General features: G+C 37.9%; 1 protein-coding gene across 4 annotated transcripts in view; it reads right to left on the bottom strand.

The window, feature by feature from the left end:
* Positions 1 to 27,367, bottom strand: part of maco1b (macoilin 1b) — a 110,203-nt gene that overhangs the window by 37,365 nt on the left and 45,471 nt on the right. The window contains exons 2-5 of one of the 4 annotated variants that reach the window (XM_043717640.2): positions 20,247 to 20,388; positions 9,338 to 9,464; positions 6,220 to 6,303; positions 2,216 to 2,285 (exon numbers count right to left, since the gene is read on the bottom strand). In XM_043717640.2, coding sequence (XP_043573575.1) covers positions 2,216 to 2,285; positions 6,220 to 6,303; positions 9,338 to 9,464; positions 20,247 to 20,388 — 423 coding nt within the window. Of the gene's footprint in view, positions 1 to 2,215; positions 2,340 to 6,219; positions 6,304 to 9,337; positions 9,465 to 20,246; positions 20,389 to 27,367 lie in introns of all 4 variants that reach the window. The other 3 variants (XM_043717637.2, XM_043717643.2, XM_043717641.2) reach the window with 3 other exon arrangements.

Genomic DNA, 27,367 nt, shown 5'->3' on the forward strand with positions numbered 1-27,367 from the left:
ACAGATGGTGATTAAAAGGAAGAAACCCAATGAGTTTCTTGCTTTCTTTAAGCTGAAGATGTGTTTAATGACAGTGCTTTGATGAACGGCCAAGAGTGAAGCAAGAACACCTTTGTATGGCTCACCACTATACCATATACCTATCCACTGATATGTGAAATTGTCTTGTCATGACCTTTAAATTTCAAATAAATGAATTGATAATAAAAACAAAATTAAATCACAGCTTCAGAAATGTGAATAGCTTTGCAAGTCATACTCGTCTTAAACTTAGGACAAAGAAATCTCACAGCTCAGAATTTTCCCAAACAGCAATATTATGAAGTTTAACTTAGTAACTAATCTGCAATCACCTCAATTCTTGCCAAGTCTTGTTACAAGAGCCAGGCGACAACTCGAAATGTAACTATAGCATTCAATAATGCAATCCAGGATAGAAATAATTAAAAACTGGAAAAGATGGATCATTTGGCCTATAAAATCTAATCCTTCCACATCCTATTAACCAAGACATAGACTCTGGCACATTTATTTCATCTCCTGGAATAAAATTACTCCAATAAAGTCCTCCAAAGTGACAAAATCAGAAATTCAAACACTATTCATCCTCACGTCTCCATTATTTGGCCTTTACTGACCTCATTGCACGCCATTTAGAATTTTAGGTTCTCAGCTTTTACTATCTTTACGCTGTTAATTTTATTTATAACCAGCTATTTAGTCATCTATAATATTAAAGTAATTAAACAACAGTGATGGTTACTTCTGCTTGCAGATCCTCCCATTGAAGCAGCACTCTTGATCATTTGTGCAATTATACCAGAAACATTTGAAAGGCATTGGGTAGATATATGAATTGAAAAAGAGTTGAGGGATAAAAGGCCAAATGCAAGCATATAGGATCAGTTTAGTTGAAAGTCAGGACAAAATGTTACTGAGGCTACATTTGGAGTACTGCTTGTAGTTCTGGTCACCCTACTATCGAAGTAATGTTATATTAAACTACAAAGAGTACAGAAAAGATTTACTAGGATGCTACCTGGACTGGAAGAGTTGCGTTATAATGAGAGGTTGGATAGACTGTAACTTTTTTCTCCCCTGGGAGGGTAGAAGACTGAGAGGTGACCTTATAGAAAATCATGAGGCATAGATAAGGTAGATACCACCAGCTGTTCCCCACGGGAGGCAAATCTAAAATTAGAGGACAGATGTTTAAGGGGAGAAGGAAGAGATACAAAAACGGACCAAAGGGGCAATTTATTTCTACACAGGGTAGTCTAGAACAGCCTGCCAGAGGCAGTGGTGGAAGCAATTATACCTTTGTCATGTAAGAAACACTTAGACAGGACCATAGATGGGATGGGTATGAACGGATATGGATCAAATACAGGCAAATGGGATTAGTTTACTTGTGAAAACCAGGCAGTATGGACATGTTGAGCTAAAGGGCCTGTTTCCATTCTGTTGACCTCTCTGATTATGACTGTATAAATGGAACCAGGTCAAATTGGGATGCCTGATCGGCTTGGATGAAATGGGCTGAAAAGGTCTATTTCCGTGCTGTACGACTCTATAACAGGGGTTGGAATTATTTTTCCACTTAGTATAACCGGCATTCACTGTGGCAAAACTAATCCGTCAAATAGTATGGAAATGCACAAACTTTCTGTTCCCATTCGTATCTTAATAATCCTCATTCCTCAATATGCAAGTAAATGGACTCTGACCTAATTCAGAATAATATAAATAGAGCATAGCTTTTTAAACAGTGTTCAAATGAGAAAACACAGTAGTTTTAAAAGATTACATGAAAAATGTCACAATTCCCCAAAAATACAAATTAATCAGATTAACCAAAATGGTTGGAACACACATCTGTACCTTTACAAGGAATAGCAAGCATATCCAGATGTTGTGATATCAAAAAATGTTTGAGTTGCAAGAGCTGTCAGAATTCAAAAGGAATTATTCTGGAGTCTCTGACAGCAAGTCATCCTGCGTTAGATTTAGCAATCTTTATTTTTACTGCTTCTTTCGGCCATGTGGCAGAAGAGTTGGGTAGATAATTACAAATTATAAGTTTTAACAAATGCAAGATTTGCAATGAAGGGATACTAGATATTGCTTGATTTTAGATCCTGAAGACAACTGTGATCTAAAATAACTCAGTTATATACAACTTCCAAATAAATGACGATGAAAAGAGATAACTCACCAGTGTGCAGCAAAAGGGCGACAAAGGTCTACATGAAAATTTTTTAAATCTTTAAATCTGATTGCTGCTTCTATATAAACAAATAATATCCATAATGATACAGTTGGTAAACATACTCCTCTTTCTGAAAAAGAAAAAAGTCATCAACTAAATATTTCAATCATAGGAACAATTCTTCCTTAACATACCAATGAAAACAGTTCTGCCTCTCATAAAAAGGCAAAAAAAGTTCCAATTTTCTTGTATCTCACACCAGCTAAATAATGCAATGCAAACTTGCTAAAAGGCCTTTTCACAAATAAGGCTCATCAAATTGCCATATTGTAGGATGACTTCTGCTAGCTGGAATCATACTGGTAAAACAGCAATGAATAAAAATTTGGATCCAAGTGACTGCAGGGGAGACAGAAATGGGGGGTTCCAAGTAGAAGCATTTGAAAATTTTCTACCCTTGCAAACGTCCAACATGTATAAGTTTTTTGACAAGAGCAAAGACTGTCCCAAAAATGAACAAAGTGACCACAGCATTAATATACTCAAGGCAACTGGGAAAGGAGTTGAGCAGGAAGGGAGTTCTTGAATGATTGCAGACATTCAGGAACTTAATTAAAATCTCACAACAAACCCCAGCTCGAATGCTATCCCAGTGAGGAAGGAGGATTCTAGAAAGGGATCTCTCAACCATGGTTAACTAAGGAAGTCAATTTCAGTTCTGAAGGAGGGTCACTGGATCTGAAATGTTAACTCTGCTTTCTCTGCACAAATGCTGCCAGACCTGCTGAGATTTTCCAACAAATTTTTTTACCATTGTAATAGCCTTATTCAAAAAAAGAAATGGATAACTGTAGGCCAGTTAGTTTAATATCGGTCACTGGCAAAATGCTAGTCTGTTACAAAGGATATAAAAATACATTGTTTAGAAATACCATGAACAGTTTTGACTCTCTTATCCATAGAAAGATGTACTGACAATGGAGGTAGTCCAGTGCAGGTTCATTAGGTCAATCCGAAGCATAGAGGGATGTTATGAGAAGAAGCTGAGCAGGTTGGGCCTGTACTCATTGGAGTTTAGCAGAATGAGGGCTGGCGTTATTAAAACAAAATTCTGAGGAGGATGTGCCACGGTAGATGCCGAGAGATTGTTTATTCTTATGGGAAAGTGTAGACTGGAGTGCATAATCATAGAATATGGGGTCACTGTTTTTAAGACATAGGTGGAGAAGAATTTCTTCTAAGGGTAATGAGTCTGTGGAATTGTTTAGACTGGTGCGCTGTAGGGGCTGTGTTGTTAAGTGTATTCAAATTTGAGACAGACAGATTTTCAATTAGTAAAGGAATCAAGAGTTACAGGGAAAGACAGAAGAGTGGAGTCAGCCATAATCTTATTAAATGACAGAATAGACCCAATGGGCGGAAGGGCCTTTTTCTGCTCTTACATTTTACGATCTTGACGAGAATTCATTTCAGAAATAAAACATCACAAAAGAATATCTTCAGTTTCTTTTTAAAATCTGGTAATTTCCTGCAGGTAACTTTTTATTTTAAATTCGACCAAGGCACCATGCAATGGAAATACAGCAAGTGACATTGCAATGCAAGTAAGGGGTAAATACATTTAAGGAAATCTTCCTAGCCCCACATCATTTCTTCTTTATAGGCCATATGCTAAAAATCAAATACAGGGAACATCCCCTGCATCAACCAATACTGGTCTAGGATTTAGTTTCCAAGACAGAAATAATGTCTTCTCCTTCTCTGTCCCTTAAGGGTGCCATGTGAATTGAACCTTCACAATGCAACTCAATCCCATTTGAATTAAACAGCCAATCATTCATTAAAAACAAATATTCAGAATGACTACAAAGACTGGTGTAAAGAAATGAAAATATTGGAAATGAGCTAATTAACTCTTTTCTAATTATCTTTTTTTGCCATTGCACCTGCAAATTATAATGACACAGGTTTGCAAATGACAGTTCAACAGTTCATTGCCACTTGTGTTATTTTCCTTGATGTACACCAAGCAATTTGCAAGACTGACAGTGCTTTTCCTGTAATGGATGCTGGTTAAGTGCACAAACTGACACTCCGACAGATTTAACCTTCCTGCTTCCCTAAGGAAAACCATCTTGCCTCCACTTGGTATTCTCACAAATGGCTTGGCTGAGATCAGTGAGGAACTGGGGTCAACCTATGCTTTACCACTTCAAGGTACAGCAAATTAGCACAACTGCAGGAATGGCCATGAAAAGTAAACTCAATAACTATATCATTACCTCTCTCAAGAAGGGAACGAGCCACTCGTGAGTTAGGAATTTGTTCTCAAAATTTTCTCCCCCTTTAAGTAAACTTGAACGCAACTTGTAAATTAAATGAAGAGCTCTCTCTTCACAGAACTCACCCAACTGTACAACCAATACTGGATACTTCATATACTGGCATTATTAAAGCAAAAAGGTGCAAAGAATATTAAAATTCTTTCCCTACAGGCAAGTTATTCAAAATTATATCAGTTTGCAAAATGATGAATTCAACTAACAGAGCTTTTCCTTGCAATTTCATGACTGTTTGTCAACATTATGTCAGGAGTATATTTCACATCCTACATTCTAGCTAGTGCTAGATGGATCATTTCACAAACTGAGAAAAACCTACCCTCCAACCAGAAAACTTTTGTTGAAGAAAGATATAAAGCCTAATGGAAAATGCTTGCCTTTTATTACTATATTTGCCTGAAGAACACACTTTATCAATTGAATCATGTCACCTCAGTGGCAAAGTCAACTTCACAGAATAGAAAAATATTTCACTGACTAAAGTAGTAATTCCTCCTCAAAGTAACTGCATTGCATCCTTCATCATAGAATTTGTAATAAACTGAAAAGAGGATCCAAGTTCCTTTTCGAATATCAAGGCCAGGATATAGTGTTCTGTGCAACAAATGTTGCAGCAGGTGACTTCAGTTGTGACCAACTCCTGCCCCACTGCCTGAGTAAACTTATCAGACTAAACATCAGTAAGCTTCTCATTCAACGGGCTGCCTCAACAACCTGAAGGGTGTTGCTGAAGGCCGAGGCTGTGTAGTCACAAAGAGCAGTGAGAGGGGGTTCAGGGAAGTAAGAGGCATTGCATCTGTATGGTAAAAACAATGACTGCAGATGCTGGAAACCAGATTCTGGATTAGAGGTACTGGAAACGCACAGCAGTTCAGGCAGCATCCAAGGATGCTGCCTGAACTGCTGTGCTTTTCCAGCACTTCTAATCCAGAAGTGTTGCATCTGCATGGCTTTCAACAGCTATTGTCCAGCTTCTTGCAAATTGCTACCTGATTGGAGAAAAAGGACACCCTTCCCTGCCAACATAGAAAGCAAGTTTCCTTGCTGGAAAAAACAATGACTTTCAGGCCTGCCAGGAAGGCCAGGGGCAGGTTGAGGCTGTTAAATGGCTTTAATTGACAACTTAAGAATCTTAATTGATGGTGGCTTAAGAAGGTTGTCCATGGACCTTCTCACCCAAAGTGAATTACTGAATGGTGGGAAGGGGATAATCATCTTTCCAGAGCCAACCCACCCAATTAGGTTTCTCAGGGTTTTTTGGGGCGGGGGGCAGCAGTAGAGAAAATATTGCATCCCAATGTTCACCACCTTGTTTAAGCAATCAAGACTATTTGTACTTCCTTTTGGTGGATTATTAGGATAAACAATTTTTATACCACTACAGCCTCAATATACTCAGCTTTAAAAAACTTGAAAAACTATGACGAGTAGCAATAACTCTCAGAATAAAGAAAGGACCAAGGTATTTGAAATTAAACAGGTCAATGAAACATCAGCTACTGTTTCACATCACTAATTTTTGGTCCAACAGGATCAGTAAATCCTATAACCTTCACAAACTAGTTTGTCAATTTGACTGAAGGATGCTGGCATTGTGACATTTGCTTTTATACCATGAAGTGGATTCTACAGCCCAGAATAGAAAACTATGCATACCACATCACTGACCTGTATGAATGAGCTGACCACTGAGTCCGCCATTGGCTGGAAAAGGTGTCGGTTCTTTTTCTAGCATATCTGTCATCACAGGCACTATTTATTTTAAAACATTTTCACCAAATTTAGGCTGCTATTAGTAGCAATCCATTAAATAAAAACACTAACATCAGCTTTATTCATGAAAAGATATCAAGCAAAAGCTAAGTTCTTTTCTACTAGAAGCAGCTGGATAAGTCAACCAGGACTCCCCCTTAGCAACTAGATCCATAGCTGCTTTAGTAATTGATGACCAATGTGGCATCATTTTTTGATGAGAGTAAAAGTAGCAGGACAGCACCACTGGGCCGCTTGAGCATGCTCTGTCATTTAATCAGACTATGGTTAATCTTCTACTTTCACTCCACATTCTCACACTTTCTCTATATCCCCTTTTTTCTTTAAAAAATCTGCAGATCTGACTTGAATACACTCAACAAGTATCTACAATTCTCTGGGGTCATGAATTCCAAAGATTCACAGACATCAAATGAAAAAAAAACAATGGTCTCTTTCATCTCAATCCCAAGTGGATGACTGCTTTTTCTAATGCTGCAACTTCTAGTTCCAAACAGGATCTTCTGAGCAACTGCCTGTTAAACTTAAGATTCTATTGGTCTTAACGAAATCTCTTCTCATGCTTTTAAAACTCTAGGAAATACAGGAATACTCTACTCCATCTTTCCAAACCGATCCCAGGAATCAGTCTAATGCACTTCTGTTGCAGTCTTTCAGGCAAGTATATATTTCCTTAGATTAACTGATTGAGATGATTAAAATAATAGAATAAAATGATTAAAAACAGAATACAGTAATCCAGACATGCCACACTGACACACCATCCTCAAACTATAACTCCTTTGTGTAACTATGCACATACCATATCTAATTGATAGTGTAGTTGGATGTTAACTTGCTTGAATTGTGTTTAGGGATACAGAGAACCCTCCAAATACCAACATTTCTAGTCCTTGCCATTTAAAACAAAATCTGCTATTCAATTTTCCTAAAACAGATCAATAATAGTTAAATAATTCTGCAAACGTTTTGTGCTTTCACCAGTGTAAGTTGGCTCCTTCCATTGTCATGTCAGTAAACTTACTCACATGACACTCAATCTCCTCAATTTAACTGCAGTTAGGGCCAAGCATTGATTCCTGCAGTATGCCACTAGTTTCAGCTTACTAAACTGAAAATGACCACTTATCCCGACTGTTTTGTGTCAATGAACCAATTTGTAGTCAACGCTAATAAATTAAAATACATAAGCCTTCATCTTATGTAATAACCTCTTAGGTGGCATATTGTCAAATAGTTTGAAACTTCAAACGTCATATTTACTGTTATCCTTTTATCCATCCTGTTTGTTATAACTTCAAAAAAAAATTTAATCTATTTAGCAAGAACAAATATCCCTTCCATAAAACCATGCAGATACTGCTAAATCATATAATTTTTGAAAAGTACACGATTATAGTCCTAAAAATAGATCCTAGCATTGCCTCTACTATTCCCATTTTTCTATCATCTCATTTTCTCTCAGTTTGTTTCATTTCACTGCTGAATTAAAACCTTTCCAAATTTTCAAATATGCTAGTTTTGGCAACATTACAATTCTCTTCCTTGAATCTATTAACTTCTCCTGTTGTTTACGGTTTGATTACTTTTTCCTAAGGTGATCTATAATCATTCCAGGTTATGAATCAATTTTTTAAATATTTGTCAATGCTTACTCAGGATGTTTTAATCTAATTTCATAACCTGCTTATTGCAAATTCCCCTTTACATAGTTTGGGGTTTCCAGTTTAAGACCTTGGTTTCAATCTTAACTAATTCACTTTCAAACTTATGCCATCATACAATCAATCATTCTTCACCATAGGCTCCTTCACTATAGGTTACAATAATTATTGCTCTCATTGCACAAAACTGGATTGTAAATAACATTCCTTTGTTGGCTCCTTGACATACAGATTCTAAAACTAAGTAGAATATGTTACAATTTGGCAAAGGACAGATTAGAATCAAACTGGTCCATGCTGACCGTAATGTCCATCTACGCCAAGCCCATTTCCTTGCACTTGGCCCATATCCTTCTCAACCTTTGCTATCCACGCATTTGGCCAAATGCCTTTTAAATGTTGTTAACATACCTGCCTCAACCACTCATGCTCGCAGCTCATTCCATTTGTATCACCGTGTAAAAACGTTGCCCCTCGGGTTCCCTTTTATTCTTTCCCCTCTTACCTTCAATTGATGCCCTCTAGTCCTCGATTCCCCAACTCTGGGGAAAAATACTGAGTGCATTCACCCTAATCATACCTCTCAGGAACTTATACACTTCTACAAAATTCCCCTCAGTCTCCTACGCTCTAAAGAAAAAAGTCCAAGCTTGTCCAACCTCTACCTATCACTCAGTTCCTCGAGTCCTGGCAACATCCTTTTAAGTTTCTTCTGCACTCTTTCCAATTTAATAGCATGGTACCAAAACACAATACCGGAAGTGCAGCATCATTGACCTGGAATCTTGGGAAAAGTTCTCCTTTCAGTTTCGACCTATTAGTTTTACCTGTTTTGCTTGAAACTCTACAGTATAACATGGATTTGTATTCAATATCTGGGCTTTTGAGTGCATCTTAAATGGTGAAATAAAAAGTATGTTTATTCAGGACTACAAATGCAATATTTTCAAACAATTAAGATTTGTAACATTATGAATATACTATCACTTAAACCGTAAGACAGAATTTATACAGAATATAGCTGACAGTTTTTTTTAAAAAAATAGTTGTAAATTCTCAATTACAAAAATTAACCTGACTGCTGCAAGTCAGATACTGAGATATTGACCATAGTGTACAAGATAGTTCACTCTTTTCCAGGGAGGAATATGCCTTTCTTCTCCCCGATGCCTTTGCAGCAAAATAGCAGAGATCAGAGTTGTGGCAGCAAGGCTAAACTGGAACCCGATTTTCATAACAGCCACCGAACAATGATTAAAATCACGTCCTTCCTTATAAGATTCACAACTCTAAAGTTCACTTTTCTTTCCCTACAAAACAATTTTAATTGGAAAAAAACTTGAACATACCTGTGTGCCAGACGTACTGAACCCATACATATGTACTGGCAGCAAAGAAAAGCCACTGCACTGGTATGAAGAGTAGGCATATTATGTCTGATGTGAATGCTACACAAACAAAAAATACTGAAAAAGCCTGCAAGAAAAACAGAGCAAAGGAATGCATTACAAGCGCAATCCATATGGTCTTTCGAACTAATACAGTTGAGCTCCCTAAAGGTCAATTCTAATTTCTGAGGCATAGCACTAGAATTAAGCACGGAAAACAACAAATGCTGGAGATTATAGCAGGTCAGACAGCATCCGTGGAGAATTGAGTCGAGGTGACTCTTGATCAGAGCTGCAGAGGAATAGAGACTCAAAACGTTAGCCTGCTCTCTCTCTCTCCATGGATGCTGTCCAATCCGCTGAGATCTCCAGCATTTGTTGTTTTCATTACAGATTCCAGCATTCGCAGTAATTTGCTCCTTAGTTAATCAGGAAACCCACAAAATAAAGTGCTGTGGGTTCTGAGGGGGCAATATTAGTTTCCCTTCTCCATTTCTCGATTTGTCTACTATCTCAACTGTTTTAACATTTCAAAAACAGATTCCCTGTGGAACGTGGGCGTGGCAAAACATTTCAAGGAATCTTATATATGTGGTAGATGTTTGGCAAGAGAACCTTCATAGAAAACCCACTGGACAAATTGCTTTCAGTTACAGAATCTGGCAGCTTTTAAAAAACAAAACTATTTTTTGATGGGAATCATTAAGAGAAATAGCTGCACTTATGATTGCAGTTAAAAGAGCAAAGCCTCTGACTTAACAAAAAACCAACAGCTGTCTAATAATCAGCATAGTCTTGTAGAACAATGTAAATGTGCTGGACTTAAATTCTCTGCCGAACTTGAACAACTACATCAAAAGTAAACACTTAAAATAGCTAGTTAGTAGAACATAAAAACAAATTAAAAAGTACCTTAGCATCAGAAAACAAGTTGTCCAATGAAAATTCTATGAATAGGGTTTAATTTACTATTAGTTTTCTGTGTGTACACTCACTAGAAGTGAAATAAAGCAAGCATGTGAGTGGAGAGTCCGTTATAAGCCAGCTTGGAATGGCACTAGATTAGTTTGTCCCTAAAGGAGATTTATCAATGAGATTGTAGAAATAGGAATACCAACATATATCCTTTGTGCAATGAATAAAACTGCAGAACTTCAGCAGCTTAGACTATATTTATTACACTTGCTTAGCTATTAAAAGTCTTTCCACTTAAGCTTCTCTAGTTTTTCCTCAACATTTCATCAAACCAAGACATTTGTAGAATGCCATTCTTGATTTAGTTATAAGTAAAGAGTTTTCAAAAATTACATTTTCATTCCATTTTTAAACAAACTTTGATCACCACAGAAACCATTAGGATAACGTAACTTCTGTCAACAGTCGTAAAAATGACCACAATTTCAGGATTTTAAAAAGTTTCCAAACTGATTAAGCTTTTATCCTTTATGGGAAAATATGTTGGGACTGTAGCAATACTACTTTCACTTTAAGTAAATCAATCCAAACCCCTCCTAAAAATTAGGTTAGCTCAATTGATGTTGTTATTTATCCCAATGCAGCTTGGGTTCTGGATCCATATGCATAATTTAAGTTAGAGACTCAAAGTTCAAGTGAGAAGTGGTGCAAAAGCTACATTGAGATCCAGGAGTTTTCCAAAAGTTGAAAGTTGAAAGAACCCCAACCTATTCAGCCTCTCCCTATAGCTCAATTCCTCCAAACCTGGCAAAATCTTTGCCAACCTTTTCTGAATCCTTTCAAGTTTCACCACATCCTTCCGATAAGAAGGAGACCAGAATTGCAAAGTGGAAATTTACAACTGTGAAGTGAAATTCGAAGGTTTCAATGTCAAGACAAGCGATTGTTTCGTCAACAAATCGAGAAATGTGCAACATGTACACAGACAAGTTGTCTCCCCTTTCATACAGCTTTTCATCATTTATATAAATGATGTGGATATGAATATGAGTTCTAGTTAGTCATTTGCAGTTGTGTATTGAACAGGTTATCTCAAAGTGCAATGGGACCATGATCAGATGAGCCAATGGGCTAAGGAGTGGCAGATGGAGTATAATTTAGATAAACATGAGGTGCCACTTTTTGTTAAGGCAAACCAGAGTAAAACTTATACACTTAATGGTAGTGTCCTGGGAAACGTTGCTGAACAAAGGGACCGAGGGGTGCAGGTGCATAGCTCCTTGAAAGTTGAGTTGCAGGTATATAGGGCAGTGAAGAAAGCATTTGGCACGCTTGCCTTCACTGGTCAGTGCAGTGAGATTAAGAGTTGATACACCATGTTGTGACTGTACAGGATATTGGTTAGGCCACTTTTGGAATATTGCGTGCAATTCTGGTCTCCTTCTTATCGGAAGGATGTGGTGAAACTTGAAAGGATTCAGAAAAGGTTGGCAAGGATTTTGCCAGGTTTGGAGGAATTGAGCTATAGGGAGAGGCTGAATAGGCTGGGGCTCTTTTCACTGGAGCAAAGAATGAAGGGTTATGTGAAAGAAGTGGTAATAATTAAAGGTTTTTTCCCCCCAAAGGTAGGGGAATGCAAAACCAGAGCGAATAAGTTTAAAGTGCGAAGGAAAAGGAAGTGGAGGGTCAATGTTTTCATGCAGAGGGTGGTAGTGCATGTATGGAATGAGCTGCCAGAGGAAGTGATAGAGGTAGGTACAACAATTAAAACTAACTGGATAGGTATGTAATAGGAAAGGTTTAGAGGCATATGGACCAAATGCTAGCAAATGAGACTAGATTAATTAGGATATCTAGGTCAGTATGGACGAGTTTCTGTGCTGTATAACTCAATGACTCTAATCCAAGTCTTGAATAAATTTTAGCAGCCTCTCTGCAGTTCTGTTTACTGCAGTAGTGTACCTGGAATCACTCCAGTAAGGCTAATTTTGGAGAAGGGATTCCCAGCACAGCTGACAGCCACCTCCACATTCTTCAGGTGGTCAGTTCCAAAAAGCTGATCGCGATCATATGCCTGACACCACAATTTTCGTAAGTCTTTGAAACATGCATATTAATGTCACCTGTTACTATTGCTATTAAAAAGCTGCTGCAGTACACATACTCAATTCAAATAAAGGTTTTATTATGGAATTAGTATACAGGACAGCAAATACAAAGTAAGTGAAGTTACACACAAATTTAATATAGATAAAGGTGCCATATTCCCAGGTGAGATGACTGGTGGTGGTTTCTGTCACCGTGCCTCAGGCAAGTATACAGCATTAGAAAGAGGTTTCATAGTAACCTCAGCAGAAATTGAACTCTCATTACTGCAGTCACTCTACATCACAAGCCAGCTGTCCAGCCAACTGAACTAACTGATCTCCTCAACATTGCAGCAAGGAATCATAATCCCTAAATTTGACAGCAGAAAAGGACTGAAACATAGGCTATTCAACACATACATTGGAATCCACCACTGCTTTGGTGCTAAACTCCTGTACATTCCAACTATTTTGCCTGAAGTATTCTGAATTTCTGTAATTTTTCAAATACAAATTTAACTTTTGGGGAAAAGGTGCATTTGAGAAGGGGAAATATTACACATGGTAACAAATCAAAACGTAATTTTTGCAGCTAAGTGAAGCTCATTTGGATTAAAGAATGAATTAACAATCTGCCAGAGCAAAGGTTCAGGTACTTTTATTAGGCCACATAAGAACTCAGGCCACCTTTTGGCCTGTTTCTATACAACTGCAACAGGATAGAAACTTTCACAAGGGAGCAGCAAGATACAAAAAGAAAATTGCTGCATGGAACACTGCATCCTGTAGCATTGTTTTTCAAATCAGCTGGACGGCTACTTTTCGGAGATAAGCCACCAGGGGACTGCAAAGACTTATAGAATCATAGAAACCCGAAAGAGCAGAAAGAGGTGATTTGGCCCATCACGTCTGCACCGACTCTCCAAAGAGCATGCCACTTAGACTCAAACCCCTACTGTAACCTCTCCATTTCCCATGACAAATCCACCTGGTCTGCATATCCCTGGACACTATGGACAATTTAGCTTGACCAATCCAACTAATTTGCACATTTCTGGATGGTGGGAAGAAACCAGAACACCAAGTGGAAACTCATGTAGACACAGGGAGAACATGCAAACTCCACACAGTCACCCCAATGCTGGAATTGAACCCAGGTCCCTGCTGTCTTCAGGCAGAAGTGCTAATCACTGAGCCACCATTTCATCCAGCCTCCATCCCACTTATATATAAAAAGGTTGTGGGCTTCACTGACTGGGCTACCATTTCTTGCCTATTCTCAGTTACCCTTGAGATGGTGGTGGTCAGCTGCCTTCTTGAAGCGCTGCAGAACATTTGGTGTAGGTATACCCACAATGCTGTTAGGGAGGGAGCTCGAGGATTTTGACCCAGCTATGTATTTCAAATTCAGGATGGTAAAGAAAGTCCTGGAGGGGAACTTCCAGGCATTCTCAGGCTTTGCTGCCCTTGTCCTTCTATCTGGTAGCAGCCGAGAGTTTGGAAGATGCTGTTCGAAAACTCTTGGTGAATTTCTGCAGTGCAATTTGTAGATGTACAGTACTACCGTGAGAGCGAGAGCGAGAGCGAGAGCGAGAGCGAGAGCGAGAGCGAGAGCGAGAGCGAGAGCGAGAGCGAGAGCGAGAGCGAGAGCGAGAGCGAGAGCGAGAGCGAGAGCGAGAGCGAGAGCGAGAGCGAGAGCGAGAGCGAGAGCGAGAGCGAGAGCGAGAGCGAATGATTGGTTGTGAATGTGGTGTCAATTAAATAGGCTGATTTGTCCTGGATGACGTCAAGTTTCTAGAGTGTTGATGGAGCTGCACTCATTCAGTAACTGAATGACTGACATTCCATCACACTTCTTATTTGCACCTTGTAGATGTGCTGAGGATTTGGAGAGTCAATTTACTCTGCAGGATCCTAGCCTCTGACCTGCTCTTGGAGCCATAGTATTTATATGGATTGACCAGCTCTGTTTTGGGTTAATGTTAACTCCCAGGTGTTGATAGTGGGTGTCTCAATGGTACTAATGCCATTGAATGTCAAGATGTTATGGTATGTTCTCTATAGTTTGAGATTGTTATTGCCTGGCACTTTATGTCAAGCATGTTATTTGTCATTATCAAGGGCTGGGCTCACATTGTTGAGGTTTTGCTGTGCTTTTGCTGCACCCTGCGCACACTTGATAATTCTAAACTGCCTCTGTTTACTACACAGAGTAACACACCACACTGAGAACTCAGAGGTCTGCACCGGAAGAAACAAAGAAAGATAAATATCGATTACAGTTACATTGGAGTAGCTTGCCTAGGGGTGCAGCAAGGTCTGGTGCACAAGATTCCAGTCTTTTGCAGGGTCTGGGCCCATAACCTTCCCAATATCCCGTGCCTTCAGCTGTTTCCAGATATCACATGCAGAGTGTGAAACTGGCTGAAGACTGGCATCTGTAATGCTGGGATCATCAGGAGGCAGCTCAGGTGGATCTTCACCATCCTCACCCCACCTCCCTGCAGTACACTATTCAGTCCAATATTTGGATGAAATAACAAAAGCAGAGATTTAAATCGTAGAATCTCTATAAAATCATGGTAAAAGTTATCAACTTAAACTTTAGAGGTTGATTTTTATTTTATTATACGCCAATCGCTTTTAAAAAAAAAGTTCCCAGTATAGGTTGCATTAGCGTTACATGTTTCACCATTTTTGCTAACTCGATAGCAGTGGCAAGTTATCTCAATCAAATGCTTTAAGTTCTGTCCTGATGCTGTTACTATAATGATATTCAGAGGGAGAATTTTAGGATTTTATCCCAGTTACATAAAAGTGACACCAACAATTTCCAATTGGACCTGAGATATCACTTTGTTTTTGAAAAAATAAAAACTTAAGTTATCTTGATCTTTGAGAGTTGAATGGCAATGCTTAGTTTAGCCATATTGTGAAGATGATTTGACATTTATTGTATCCTAAATTACAGGTGATATTAACACACATTTGAAGACATTTTTCTTCAAAGTAGTTCAACAAGCAGTTCTGGGATTTACATATTAATGATCCAAAATCTGCAACCCATCCTAAAAGATGAAAACTTAACAGCAATCTAGGTTTTGTTCAATATATTGTTTTTATTGCATGACACTGATCTTTTGCTATAAATTCTGTGTCTTATGATCCTGCTATACAGCTACCTGAAGTAGTAGCGCTCCAAAAGTTAATGCTTCCAAACAAGCCTGTTGAACTGTAACCTGGTGGTGTGCGATTTTTAACTCGGTCAGATTAAGTTGAGGTCACAACAGGGTACTGCACTGTTGAAGTGCATTTTGGTGAACTGCTTGAGTGTATCATCTAGACAGCACATACTGCACAGAATTAGACCGTGGTCAACACCCCAAGAGACTTCTGCAATATTGCCCTAGGACAATAATGACTGGCTTTCAACAACTACAACCAGATTCCTACCATGTATAATTCCAGACAATAAAAATATTCTTTCATAATTTGGATAAATCATGCTTTTGCAAGTGCTCCTGGTCACTTTACTCAACTGACTGTTGCCTAAGGCATGCACTGTCATCTTTGCTGATTTAATAATTGTTATCGATATCCTTAATGAGAGAGTGGATGAGGCGAGAACCTCATGGCAGGCAAGCAGAGCACGTATTAGAATCGGTTCTTGTTCTCTTGAGAAAGGAGTTAGCTATTTGGTTACACTCTTGAAGACACTTTATCACCAATTTGTATACTAAAAACAGATAAAAGGCATTATAAGCAAGCAGACAAAATCATTAAGGATGGCAGATGAGGTGATGTGTCAAGGTTGCAGCATGCAAGAGGTCCTGGACGCCATTGTGATCTAGGGGAAACATATCTACACTATATGCTTGACATTCAAGCAGCCTTGGCTGAGAGTTTGAGTTGTAGGCTGAACTACATATTACGCAAAGGGTACTTGGATTCTTTGGAGCAGGATGCAGTTACTCCACTTAGGGCAGAGTCATCTATTTGTTCAGTAATCAGGGGCGGAAGAGTATAACCATGAGTGATGTAGGAGTGGGGGCCCTGAGGGCTAGAGTACAGACGTGGCAGTTTCTGCACATGTTCAATAAGTTTGAGACTCCCTCAGACTGTTTGGATAAGGTCAGGGCAGCAGAGTGGATGTGAAAACTGTCCATGACGTTGTGGCACAAGAGATCATTCAGATATGGAGCGAAACAAGAAATTTTATTGTACTTCTGGTAATTGTAGTGAGGGAGATTGAAACCATTTTCTGTACAAAGAGCGTGAGTCACAGTTATGTCACTCATCTGTTGCCACAATTTGGGTCATCTGCGCAGGCTGGAAAGGAACTCAGTGGGAGAGGGAGTAAACAGATATAAGTAGGTACCAATGAAGATGAAACTACAAAAGGAGGTCTTGCATTGAATGCAATGAGATGCGAGATACCAAACTGTACAGCAGATTCTCAAAAATTATAATCTCTGGATTATTACCCAGGCTATGTGCAAATTAGCACTGGGCTTTTAAAATTAGAGAGACGAGTACGTGACCCAAAAACTGGTTTCTAGCTCATGGGTCATTTGCACCAGTGCTGGGTAAACTGGTGGCATCTTTAAAGAAAGCCAATTGTTCTAAATAATCCTGACTTCTTTCTTTCGACTGATGTAATTTGAAGAGGCTAAGAATGTTAAGTTGACTAAATATGGCCAGTCTGATCCACTAGACTGATTTATTGTGATAAATATTAATTTGTATACTACTTGAAGGAAAATTTCTTCCAATGTGTTACTATTACCTGTAATACAAACCTGTTAGGATACAATAAATGTCAAATCATCTTCTTCACAATATGGCAAAACTAAGCATTGTCATTCAACTGACATACCAGATCATAGTTGTGTGAAGTGCCATTGTGTAGTTCTAGCAGAAATGAAATGGAGAGCTAGTTAGCAGATTTGCTGAGACAGTAATTTTGATTCTTTCATTCTCTTTGCTAATGATTAAACGACAGCAAATGGGGCAGAAATAAATAGGGACTTTTTTGTCCAGTCAGTTTATGTGCACAAAACAATTGTCCACATTGTCAGGTAATTTTCCACTTTTGTATCTTCACTGAAGCAGTTTTGGTGGTAGGACTGGCAGTTCAGTTACTCTGATTTTGAGACAACTATAGCCTATGATCTTTGCAGTGGCCAATCTTTTCACCTGTTTCCAAAGGCATGTGGAATGGGTAAATACGTTCTGATACTGACATCTATAATTTTAAGACTATAAATTGGAGGCATATAATTCTGCTGTTCATAGCCCACAGCACTTAATGGACTGCACATCTATCCCACTTAATCAAGTCATACTAAACTACAAAATACAGGATACAGTGTAAAAATTAAATTTGCTTTCAAGATGACTGCAGTGGTCAGTTCTACAGTGTTATCACAGGTTGATAAATAACAACCCTCGTGGAAATTCTCTAACCACCAAGCACATGCCAACTATAAGAGCTATTTTCCTCAGGACCCAAACAGCTTGATCAAATTATTCCAAGGTGTTTTCTCAGAGTGCTCCCTCCAAATGGCGATCTACATGGAGGAACTCCAACTCCTAAGCGGTTTTGGGGAGATGGTAGTCTAGTCCTTTGGGGGTCTAATCCTATTTATTTTAGCACTAACTACTAAATTGCCAAATACTTGCCTACAAAAGAAGTTATTAATAAACTTAGAATGAAATTATGTTGGAAGCACAGCTCCTGCAGATAAAGGCACTTGATTCAACTGATAGCAGTCCACCAAGGGTCAGTGAGCCTCGCTTAAAATTTCAAACATAATACTCAAGCCAACAGTTTATTAATAAATTGTCTTAGGTGTTTCTCTTCATGAGGCTTCATGACATTTTGTCCTTACTTGCAGTGTCTCCAAAAGGAATATTAAAATGTTAAAGGGAAGCAGAGTTCAGTCAGTATCACAGCTTCAAACAACATCACCAAGAACATTGTACTACCACTGAGGCTCTCGTGTAAGCTGGCTGCATAACAGCCACATTTCAAAAGCAACTCCTTGTGTAGCATACTCAGACAATGAGGCAAGATGCAAGTGAAAATATATTAATACCACAAAAAGAAAGTATTATTGCACCAATACCCTTGACTTCCCATAAGATTAAATTCCAATTTGGACATCACTAACATTTTGTTTCAACTTCCAAACTGCAGATTATTCCAAACATTTAGCCTTCATTTTAATATCCTTTTAAAATTTAGGTCCATTGGTGTTCTTTTGAAGTTTTCTTTCATTTTGTGTTATTTACATACATGTAACAAGTGTATTCAGACTTTTATTCCCAGGGTCAAGTGCACACAATGAAGGTGAAGAAGCACATTTAAAAGTTTAAACTAATTTTCTCAAACTACAGATGCCAACAGATATTAGTGTTCTGTTTCAAAATTCAAACATCAAAGCAGATTTACACAATTTAGTTTATTTTGAGAAAAAGAACTTTTATCTAAAAAAATGAAACATTAGCAGCTGCAGAAAAAGAACATTTTTAGGAGGGTCAATGCAACAAATTATAAAGCTCAAACTCAGATAGAAAAGAAAAACACTGGAAAAGGTTAAAGCAAAGACTTGCAAGACCGATATAGAGAACGAGAGATTATAACCATGGAACAGATGAAGGGCAAAACCAAGAAATGTTTCTCAGTTCTGTGACAATTGAAAGAATAATTATTGAATCAAAATTTCCAAATTAATTAAGTGCACACAAGACAGCATTCAGCAACAAAAGAATGTTCTTAAAACAGCCATAAAGGGGTATGGGGGGGGAAAAGATTTAGAATTCTAGTTGACAATGGGTACATTTTGTGATTCAAGATTATCTACTTCAGTAAATATTCCAGTGCCAGACAAAATCTTAAGCTTACAATGGTTCTACCACGTCAATAATGTAGAATGCCACTCAAGAACATCAAGTCTACCTTGGCAGGGTACATATTTCAGTTATTTAGATGTGACTACAGTTCAATATTTTCATATTTGGATTTCAAGAAGGTTTTTGGGAAATAAAAAAGTCTTCAAAAATAAATTTCAGGAAAACTTCTTCAACTTAAGAAAAACGCATTGCTATTTAAAATCATTGGATTGCACCAGATATGAGGAACTCAGCTGATGAACTGATCTAATGCTGGGTTTTTAAACAGGCATCCAAGTCTATTCTCCATAACTGGGTCTTCCTTTTCAACTACTTATCAAATTCCCTTTTAAAATCGATTAACAAACCTTCTACAAACACACAGTATAAAGGCAATGCAATCCAGGTATCATTCTATGTAATTTTTTTCATGTCTTCTACTCTCCCTCACCCCATGGCCTCAGCTGTAGCCATCAGATTACTGACATGTCTGCCACTGCAAATAGTTTCTTATTTAGTATATCAAAATCCTTCAAGATTTTGAACACTTCTATCAAATATCCTATCAGCCTTTAATGCTTTACAAAGAATAAATCCAGTTCCCCTAACCTTTACAAAACTGCTAACAGTAATAAATCTCTACAGCCTCCTTAAAACCTTAAATCCTTCCTAAAGTCTGGTTCTAAAATTGACCACAAGACTTCAGCTGGTGCTCAAGCACTCTTTCGTAAAGGTCTAAAATACAAAAAAAAGCTACGCTCTCTCTGTAGTTAAGGCAAAGATGCCCTGGGTTGCTTCATTTTATGGTATTTCATAAATCTTCCTGCAAACCATTTAAAATACAATAAATAAAGGCTCTGATCACAGTTTCTAAGGCAAGCACTATTTTCAAAGAAGATTATAGTAATGCTGTGCATTGAATCACACGACAGAAAACTGGTATATTTTAGTAACAAAGTCTTTATACAACTTACCAGACCCTGGTATCTGAAGGAATCATAAACACTTCTGATGAAGAGCCAGAAAGGCCAAAGATATTCAAAGCGGAATTCAAGGACAAAATCTGCCAGCAATACCAGTGCCCACACAACAAGGAACTTAAGGTACAAGAAAGTGCTGCAATTGAAAAGAAAAGTTACTTCAGACAACGAATTATATTTTTTAATGCGCTGACTTTGTCATCAAGTGAACAGAGTTTAGAAACTTATCTATTTATCAGACCACTATCAAATTGCATAGAAACAATCAAGTCCAAGTAGTCCATACAAGCAGTGGTTCTAATCCCAGCTGCCTGTTCGGTTCCTCTACCCTTTCCCTTCAAATATCTCTTTATCCTAATATTAAATGTTTGCAAGGCTGTCTGTTTCAACAATCTACTCTGAAAATGCATATTTGACATAAAAACATACTGTCCTAAATTTATTGAATTTAATCTTGAATCCATGTCCCTTAATAGTTTACTTATCCATACCTTCTCCTACCTCTTCATAACTAAACAATTCCATCAAATCATCCTAGAATATCAGGAATCTAAAGAACCCTTCATGTTTGCTTTTAAGACAGCAGATAGTATCCCAGTGGAGTTTCACTGCCTCATTTCCAATTCCCCAATCTGTTCATTCAAGATGTGGAACTCAAAGTTGCAAAAAGGTTCAGATTTTCCAGTGGGTATCTTAATTGGTTTCAGGCCTTTAGTTCCTCACCTTGATATGAATATACACGTAAATAATCTACACAGCAAATCTCAGATCAACTGCAGCATACATCAAAACTGAACCCAATCTGGCCTTCATATTTCCACATGCTCATTCAAGGAGGAATACAGAAGAAAAAAAACTTGCAATTATAAAAGTAGTCAGGCATTCAAGAACACTGCCTGAATTTCCATTCTTTAGTTTACAGACTGACCAACATCCTGATGGATTAACTACTTTTCTTGCTAAATCAAACTAACTGATTAAAATGTGGAACCTTCCCACTTTATAGAATCCATTTATTTTCTGTTTAATTAAAGACATTGGGAATTCACGTGTTTCTTTTGTCAGCCCACTGAATCTTGATAACAAAACAAGGAACTAGCTGATAGCAGTTAGCAACCCTGAGGACACAATGACCATGAAGAAACATGCTTTAAAAATGGTATCATCAAATTTTCTTCTGGTCTCAGAGGTGTTATAACTGCAGTGACATCGAACGGTTAACAATTTGACAACTAGATAATTTAAAAATAAAACTCATGTTCAAGAATCAAAGTAATCTTGACCTTTGTTGTTTCTGATAATATGCAGACTTAAACCTGGTGTCCAAACAAATGTTTGTTTTTGGCTCTCACATTTTACACCTAAATTCCTGTTTTAATTGCCCAGATTTTGCTGCAAATGGAGAAGGAACTATTTGCACCATTCACAATGTCAAATAGTTGTTACTACTTTGGACTAATCAACAGAGGTAACCAGTTTTCAGGTATATGGCCCAAAATGACCTGCTGTCAAGGATATCTGTTGTATGAGCAGGGAATCTCAAAAACTAAATTTTAGAATCTTGCTCAAATGCACACATCGTAATAAATAGGAACAAATTACATTTAAAATAAGAGACTAGGAGAAAAACAAAAACTGCAATGTGTATCTCGTGTTAAAGGACAGAAACAAGATAAAAATATTAATTGTTTCTGAAATCTATAACTACAATTCTCTTCTGGGGAATGTGACACCAAGCTTATAAAATTACATTTTCAGGGCCAGGACGAAACTAAGTAAATGTCACCTTTCACACTACCAAAATCTGCTATGCATGGTATTAACAAGTAGCTAGTCTAAATGAATGCCATATTAATTTTTGCACAGATTCCATTATTGAGCAATGCAACAGTACAGTGTATAAGTTGAGAATTACTGACAGTTCTGGGTTTCCACGTTTACCTGCACATGTGTGGATGCCAGAAGTTGCTGTCAGTTGTGAACTATAAAGTGACCAGTCTCAAAGTTGCTGTCACATCAAAATCAAGACCAAAAAGGTCAGATGATACGTTCATGTCTATTACAGGATAAGCATCAAGTCAACTAGCACTAGCGCTGATGCAACTGGAAAACAACAATTCTGCCAAAACAACTTGCACAGTATTGGGAAAAATAGATTTTAATTTGAATATAGTCAGAATTAGGTGGTGTTACTTCTGCACAAAATAAAACTGTGCTCTGTTATTTTGATAGTACTTTGTTAAACTACTCAAACTCAATTTTGTAAATAGTTGCTGTACAAAAAGAGTTAACCAATGGCAAAATATTTTCTTAAATCGAACTGGCTACAATACTCCAGTCTGATGATATAGTTTTCACTTAACAACAAAAATAATTTGATGACTTAAGATCAAGGAAGGAAGGGATGAAAAACAAAATGATGGAATAATAATATAACGATGGTTTCTTGAAGCCAAGCTTTTGCAGTTCACAAATCCATACAATTGCTAAGATGACGACAGGAAGACACAAGCACACTATTTCAAAGTGTTGCATCTTCTTGTGACAGGAGTACTGATAGCCTTTCTCCAACTCAAAACCAGCATTAGAAATAAATGCATATTGCAGCATGCCAAAGACAATTCCTACCAAAAAGAATTCAAAGCTTTCTTTTATTTATTCATGGGATGAGGACATCGCTGGCTAGGGCAACATTTATTGCCCATCCATTGCTGTGGGTCTGAAGTAACATGTAAGCCAGACCAGATAAGGATGGCAGTTCCTTTCCTGAAGGACATTAGCGAACCAGATGGGTTTTTCATGATCATTCGACTCAATTCCAGATTTTTGTTGAATTTAAATTCCATTATCTGCCATGGTGGAATTCGAACCTGGGTCCCCAGAACCTGGGTCTCTGGATTAACGGTCCAACGATAATACCATTAGGCCATCACCTCCCCTGTTTTAACTACTTGCTTTCAAGCACTGCAAATAATGATACAGGTATCATTGGTACAAACAAAATAATAGCTGTAATCAAAACTGGTGTACTGGTCATGTTAGCTGAATATTCTGCATTTGATTTCATACAGGAAGCAGGTTTAATCAGCCAAGCTGAGCTGTGCGCTACCCTTTAAAAGGCAAGTAAGGAACTGAAAATTTAAGTATTGAGGTAAATGATTCAATCTCAATCTCAAGGTGTCACACTTTAGGTACAAAGCTGCACCTTAAGAATTTTTGCAATTGTGAATGATTAGGGTCCATTTATACTCTACATGAATCTCCTATCCCCTGACTTCATTCCATCCTATCAATGGATCAGAGATTCTTGTGTACAATATCAGCAGATAATCAACTTAATTAGATTAGATCTATAAATCTTCACAATGTGATTTAAGTAAATATTTCAATGTTGCTAAAGTTATTGGTTTCAAGGCCACAAAATTTGAATTCCAGCAAAAACTAATGCAAACTGCTAATATATTTGCGTGGAATTTAAATGTTATGAAGAGATCTGGACAGAAGAGGGCTGTTTAAAGATCAATGAGGTCGATGTGTTGAACCTCAGGAGATGGGAAAGATATTAAATGAACATTCTGTGTCAGTTTTTACTGGAGAAAGAAGGGGAGGTTAGAGAACTCAAGGTCATAAGTACTGATTTTTTGAAAACAGTTCACATAACTGAATGGGAATTGCTGGAGGTCTTAGAAAACAGAAAGATGGACAAATCTCCAGAACCTGATCAAGTGTATCCCAGACATCGTGCAAAGGTAGGCAAGAAATCGCACGGTCCCTAGCATAAATATTTGTGTCATTTATAACCACAGGTGAGGTGCCATTAACCACCTGGATGGTGGCTACTGTTGTGCCTTTATTTAAGAAAGGCTGTAAGAACAAGCCCTAGGAACTACAAACCTGTGAGCCTGATGTCAGTGGGCAATTTGTCAGAGGTGATTCAGAAAGATAGGATTTACATGCATTTGGAGATGTAATGACCAATTTGGGATAGTTGACATGGCTTGTGCAAGGGAAATTGTGTCTGTCAAACTTGATTGAGTCTTTTGAGGAAGTAACCAAAAAGACTGATGAGGGTAGAGACACAGTTGTTTAGATCAACTTTATAAAGACTTTGACAAGGTTCTGTACAGTAGACTAATTAACAAACTTCGATCACATGGGATTCAAGGTGAGCTGGTCAACTGGATACAAAATTGACTTGACAGTAGGAAACAGAGGGTGGTGGTGGAAGATTGCTTTTCAGACTGGAGACTGATGACTAGTAGTGTTCTACAAGGATTGGTACTGGGTTCACTGGTGTTTGTCATTTATGTGAATGATTTGGATGAGAATAATAGGAGGCATGGTTACTAAATTTGCAGATGACACTAAAATTGGTGGTATAGTGGACAGAAGATGATTATCTAAGATTGGCTGAGGACTGGCAGATGAAGTTTAATTTGGATAAATGTGAGGTACCATTTTGGTAAAACAAAGACAAGACTTCATAGAATCGGAATTCCTACAGTGTGGAAATAGGCTCTTCGGACCAACAAGTCCACACCAACTCTCTGAAAAGTAACCCACCCAGACCCATTCCCCAACCATATTATCCTATATTTACCTCTGACTAAATGCACCTAGCCTACACGTCCCTGAACAGGCAAAGGCAATTTAGCATGACCAATTTACCTGATCTACACATCTTTGGACTGTGGGAGGAAACCAGGGCATCTAGAGGAACCCCATGCAGACATGGGAAGAACTTGCAAACTCCACACAGACAGACAGTTACTTGAAGCTGGAATTGAACCAGAGTCCCTGGCACTGTGAAGCAGCAGTGCTAACCACTGAGCCACCATGCCACCCATAAATACTCAGGTCCCCTCCAGCAGGGAACTGAACCCCAGTATTCCACGTGACAGGAGGGCATACTAACCACTATACTACAGAGGACAGCTTACAATTAATGACAGACCCTGGTATTGTTGTTGAACAGGGAGATCAAGGAGTTCAGGTTCATAATCCTTTCAAAATCGCTGCATAGGTAGACAGGGTGGTGAGAAAGATGTTTGGCATGTTTGCTCCATCACTCAGACCTTTTTTGAGTTGGGACATCATTTTGTGGTTGTCCAGGACATTGGTGAGGTCTCTTCTAAATATTGTCTGCAGTTCTGGTCACCCTGCTACAGGAAGATATTATATTGTTAAATCAGATAAGGTTCAGAAAAGATTTACTAGGATGTTGCAGAGAATGGAGGGTTTGAGTTATAAGAAGAGACTGGAAAGGTTGAGACTTTTTTCACTAGACTGTAGATGGTTGCTAAGTGACCTTATAGAGGTTTATAAAATGAGGGGTATAGATAAGGTGATTGACAAAGGTTTTTTCCTTAGAGTGGGGGAATTCAGAATGAGGGGGCATATTTTTAAGTTGAGGGGGAAAGGTTTTGAAAAGGACATGTTGGCAACTTTTTCTTTTAAAAAAACATGTGTGTGTGGAATGAACGCCCAGAGGAAGTGGTGAATGTAGGTACACCTACAACATTTAAAAGACGTTTGGATAAACATGAATAGTGAAGGTTTGGAGAGTTATGAGCCAAAACACAGGCAATGTGACTAGTTTAATTTGGGAACATGGTCGATGTGAGCTCGTTGGACCAAATGTTCTGTTTCAATACTGTATGGCACTATGACTATGATTTTGTTTTATACTAAAATGATTTGCATCTGCATTAAAATGTTCATTTTATGGGTATAAAAAACTCACCTACAGTAAGTTCAACCAACTAGCAATAACAAGGCTCAAAGGCTTGATGTTGCATTATTGGAAATAAAATGACAGAAAATGCAGCTTAATACACAACTACTGCAAAACTTTTCAAGGCACTAAACTGATCACTTAAAATAGATTTTGTGGGACTAACTATTGTCGATTTGGCCCAATTTTGAGTTAAATCATTTAACAAAATTTAACGGTTTCCTTATTTTTAGTAACAGAGGCTTACTTTCATTAAGATAGCCTGACAACTTTAACTCAGAGAGTAAGTAATGGGTAATCATAGCCAAACTGATTACTACGCAACACTAGAAAGCCTGACTAGCATTTGCCAGTCTTCACTGCCAACACAAAAAAATTAATGAAAACATTAAATCTCATTTTGGCTTGATTCACAAAAGAATTTTCCAATTCAGCTAATTGCAAGGAAGATCAATTCACAGATGGATAAATTCCTAAGTCATCAACATGAACAATTTATTCATTTTTTGACAAAATACATCCACTTATACTCTAACCAACAATCATCGAAATCTCAAACTGCTTGCGGTGTTGCAACATAACCACAACGAACAAACTTCAAAATTAATCTTTTGGGTTTGATGGCAAATACAAGAGTTTGCATCTGTACGATTCCTTTCTGCGTACAGAAAATGCCACATTACAACAGCAAAATAATAGTTAAATGTCAATTTAAATCAGGAAAATAAATTTCAGAGAACACTTCCGAAAACCTCACATTTGCAAGCTCAGCTGCAACATGACTTCAAACTTATCGTTAAATGGATTGAAGAACAGCTTTTACAAAGATCCACAAACACTGAACTTGCACTCAAAAAGCAGATACTATATTGCAAAGAACTTTGATATCTCAACCAACTAATCAGATCTAAGCTGTCCAGTCCTGCCACATCCAGTCACGAATGACAGTAGGCAATTATGTAATTACTAACTGGAGAAAGCATTTCCTTAGAATATTCTCAGTGTTATGAAAGCCCAGCATATGAGTAAATTGGCAAGCTTGAAGAATTAGCAACCATCTTTAACCAAAAATGTCAGTTGGATGATCCATCTCAGCTTCTGCCCAAGGTCACCAACATCACAAGGTTAAAGGCTTCTTTCAAGTTTGATTCATTGCAGGCGATGGTCAAGAAATATCAGAAAGTACTGCAGAGTCCTTCCCCCAACTAACTACAGGTCATTCCAGTATAATGCATATTTTGTCAACACAAATTGACTATGACATGACTGACAAATTGTGGGCATAGTTTGGTAATACAAACTTTCTACTGAACAGGTATAGCGATTTTCTAGTGCAAGGTTGCAGAGGAAACTAACTGTCTTGTTATAGCAGTGTGACCAA

The sequence above is a fragment of the Chiloscyllium plagiosum genome, unplaced genomic scaffold (genome assembly GCF_037043375.1).
Source record: "Chiloscyllium plagiosum isolate Xiang-an unplaced genomic scaffold, Cpla_swu_hap1 HiC_scaffold_30, whole genome shotgun sequence".
Lineage (NCBI taxonomy): Eukaryota > Metazoa > Chordata > Chondrichthyes > Orectolobiformes > Hemiscylliidae > Chiloscyllium > Chiloscyllium plagiosum.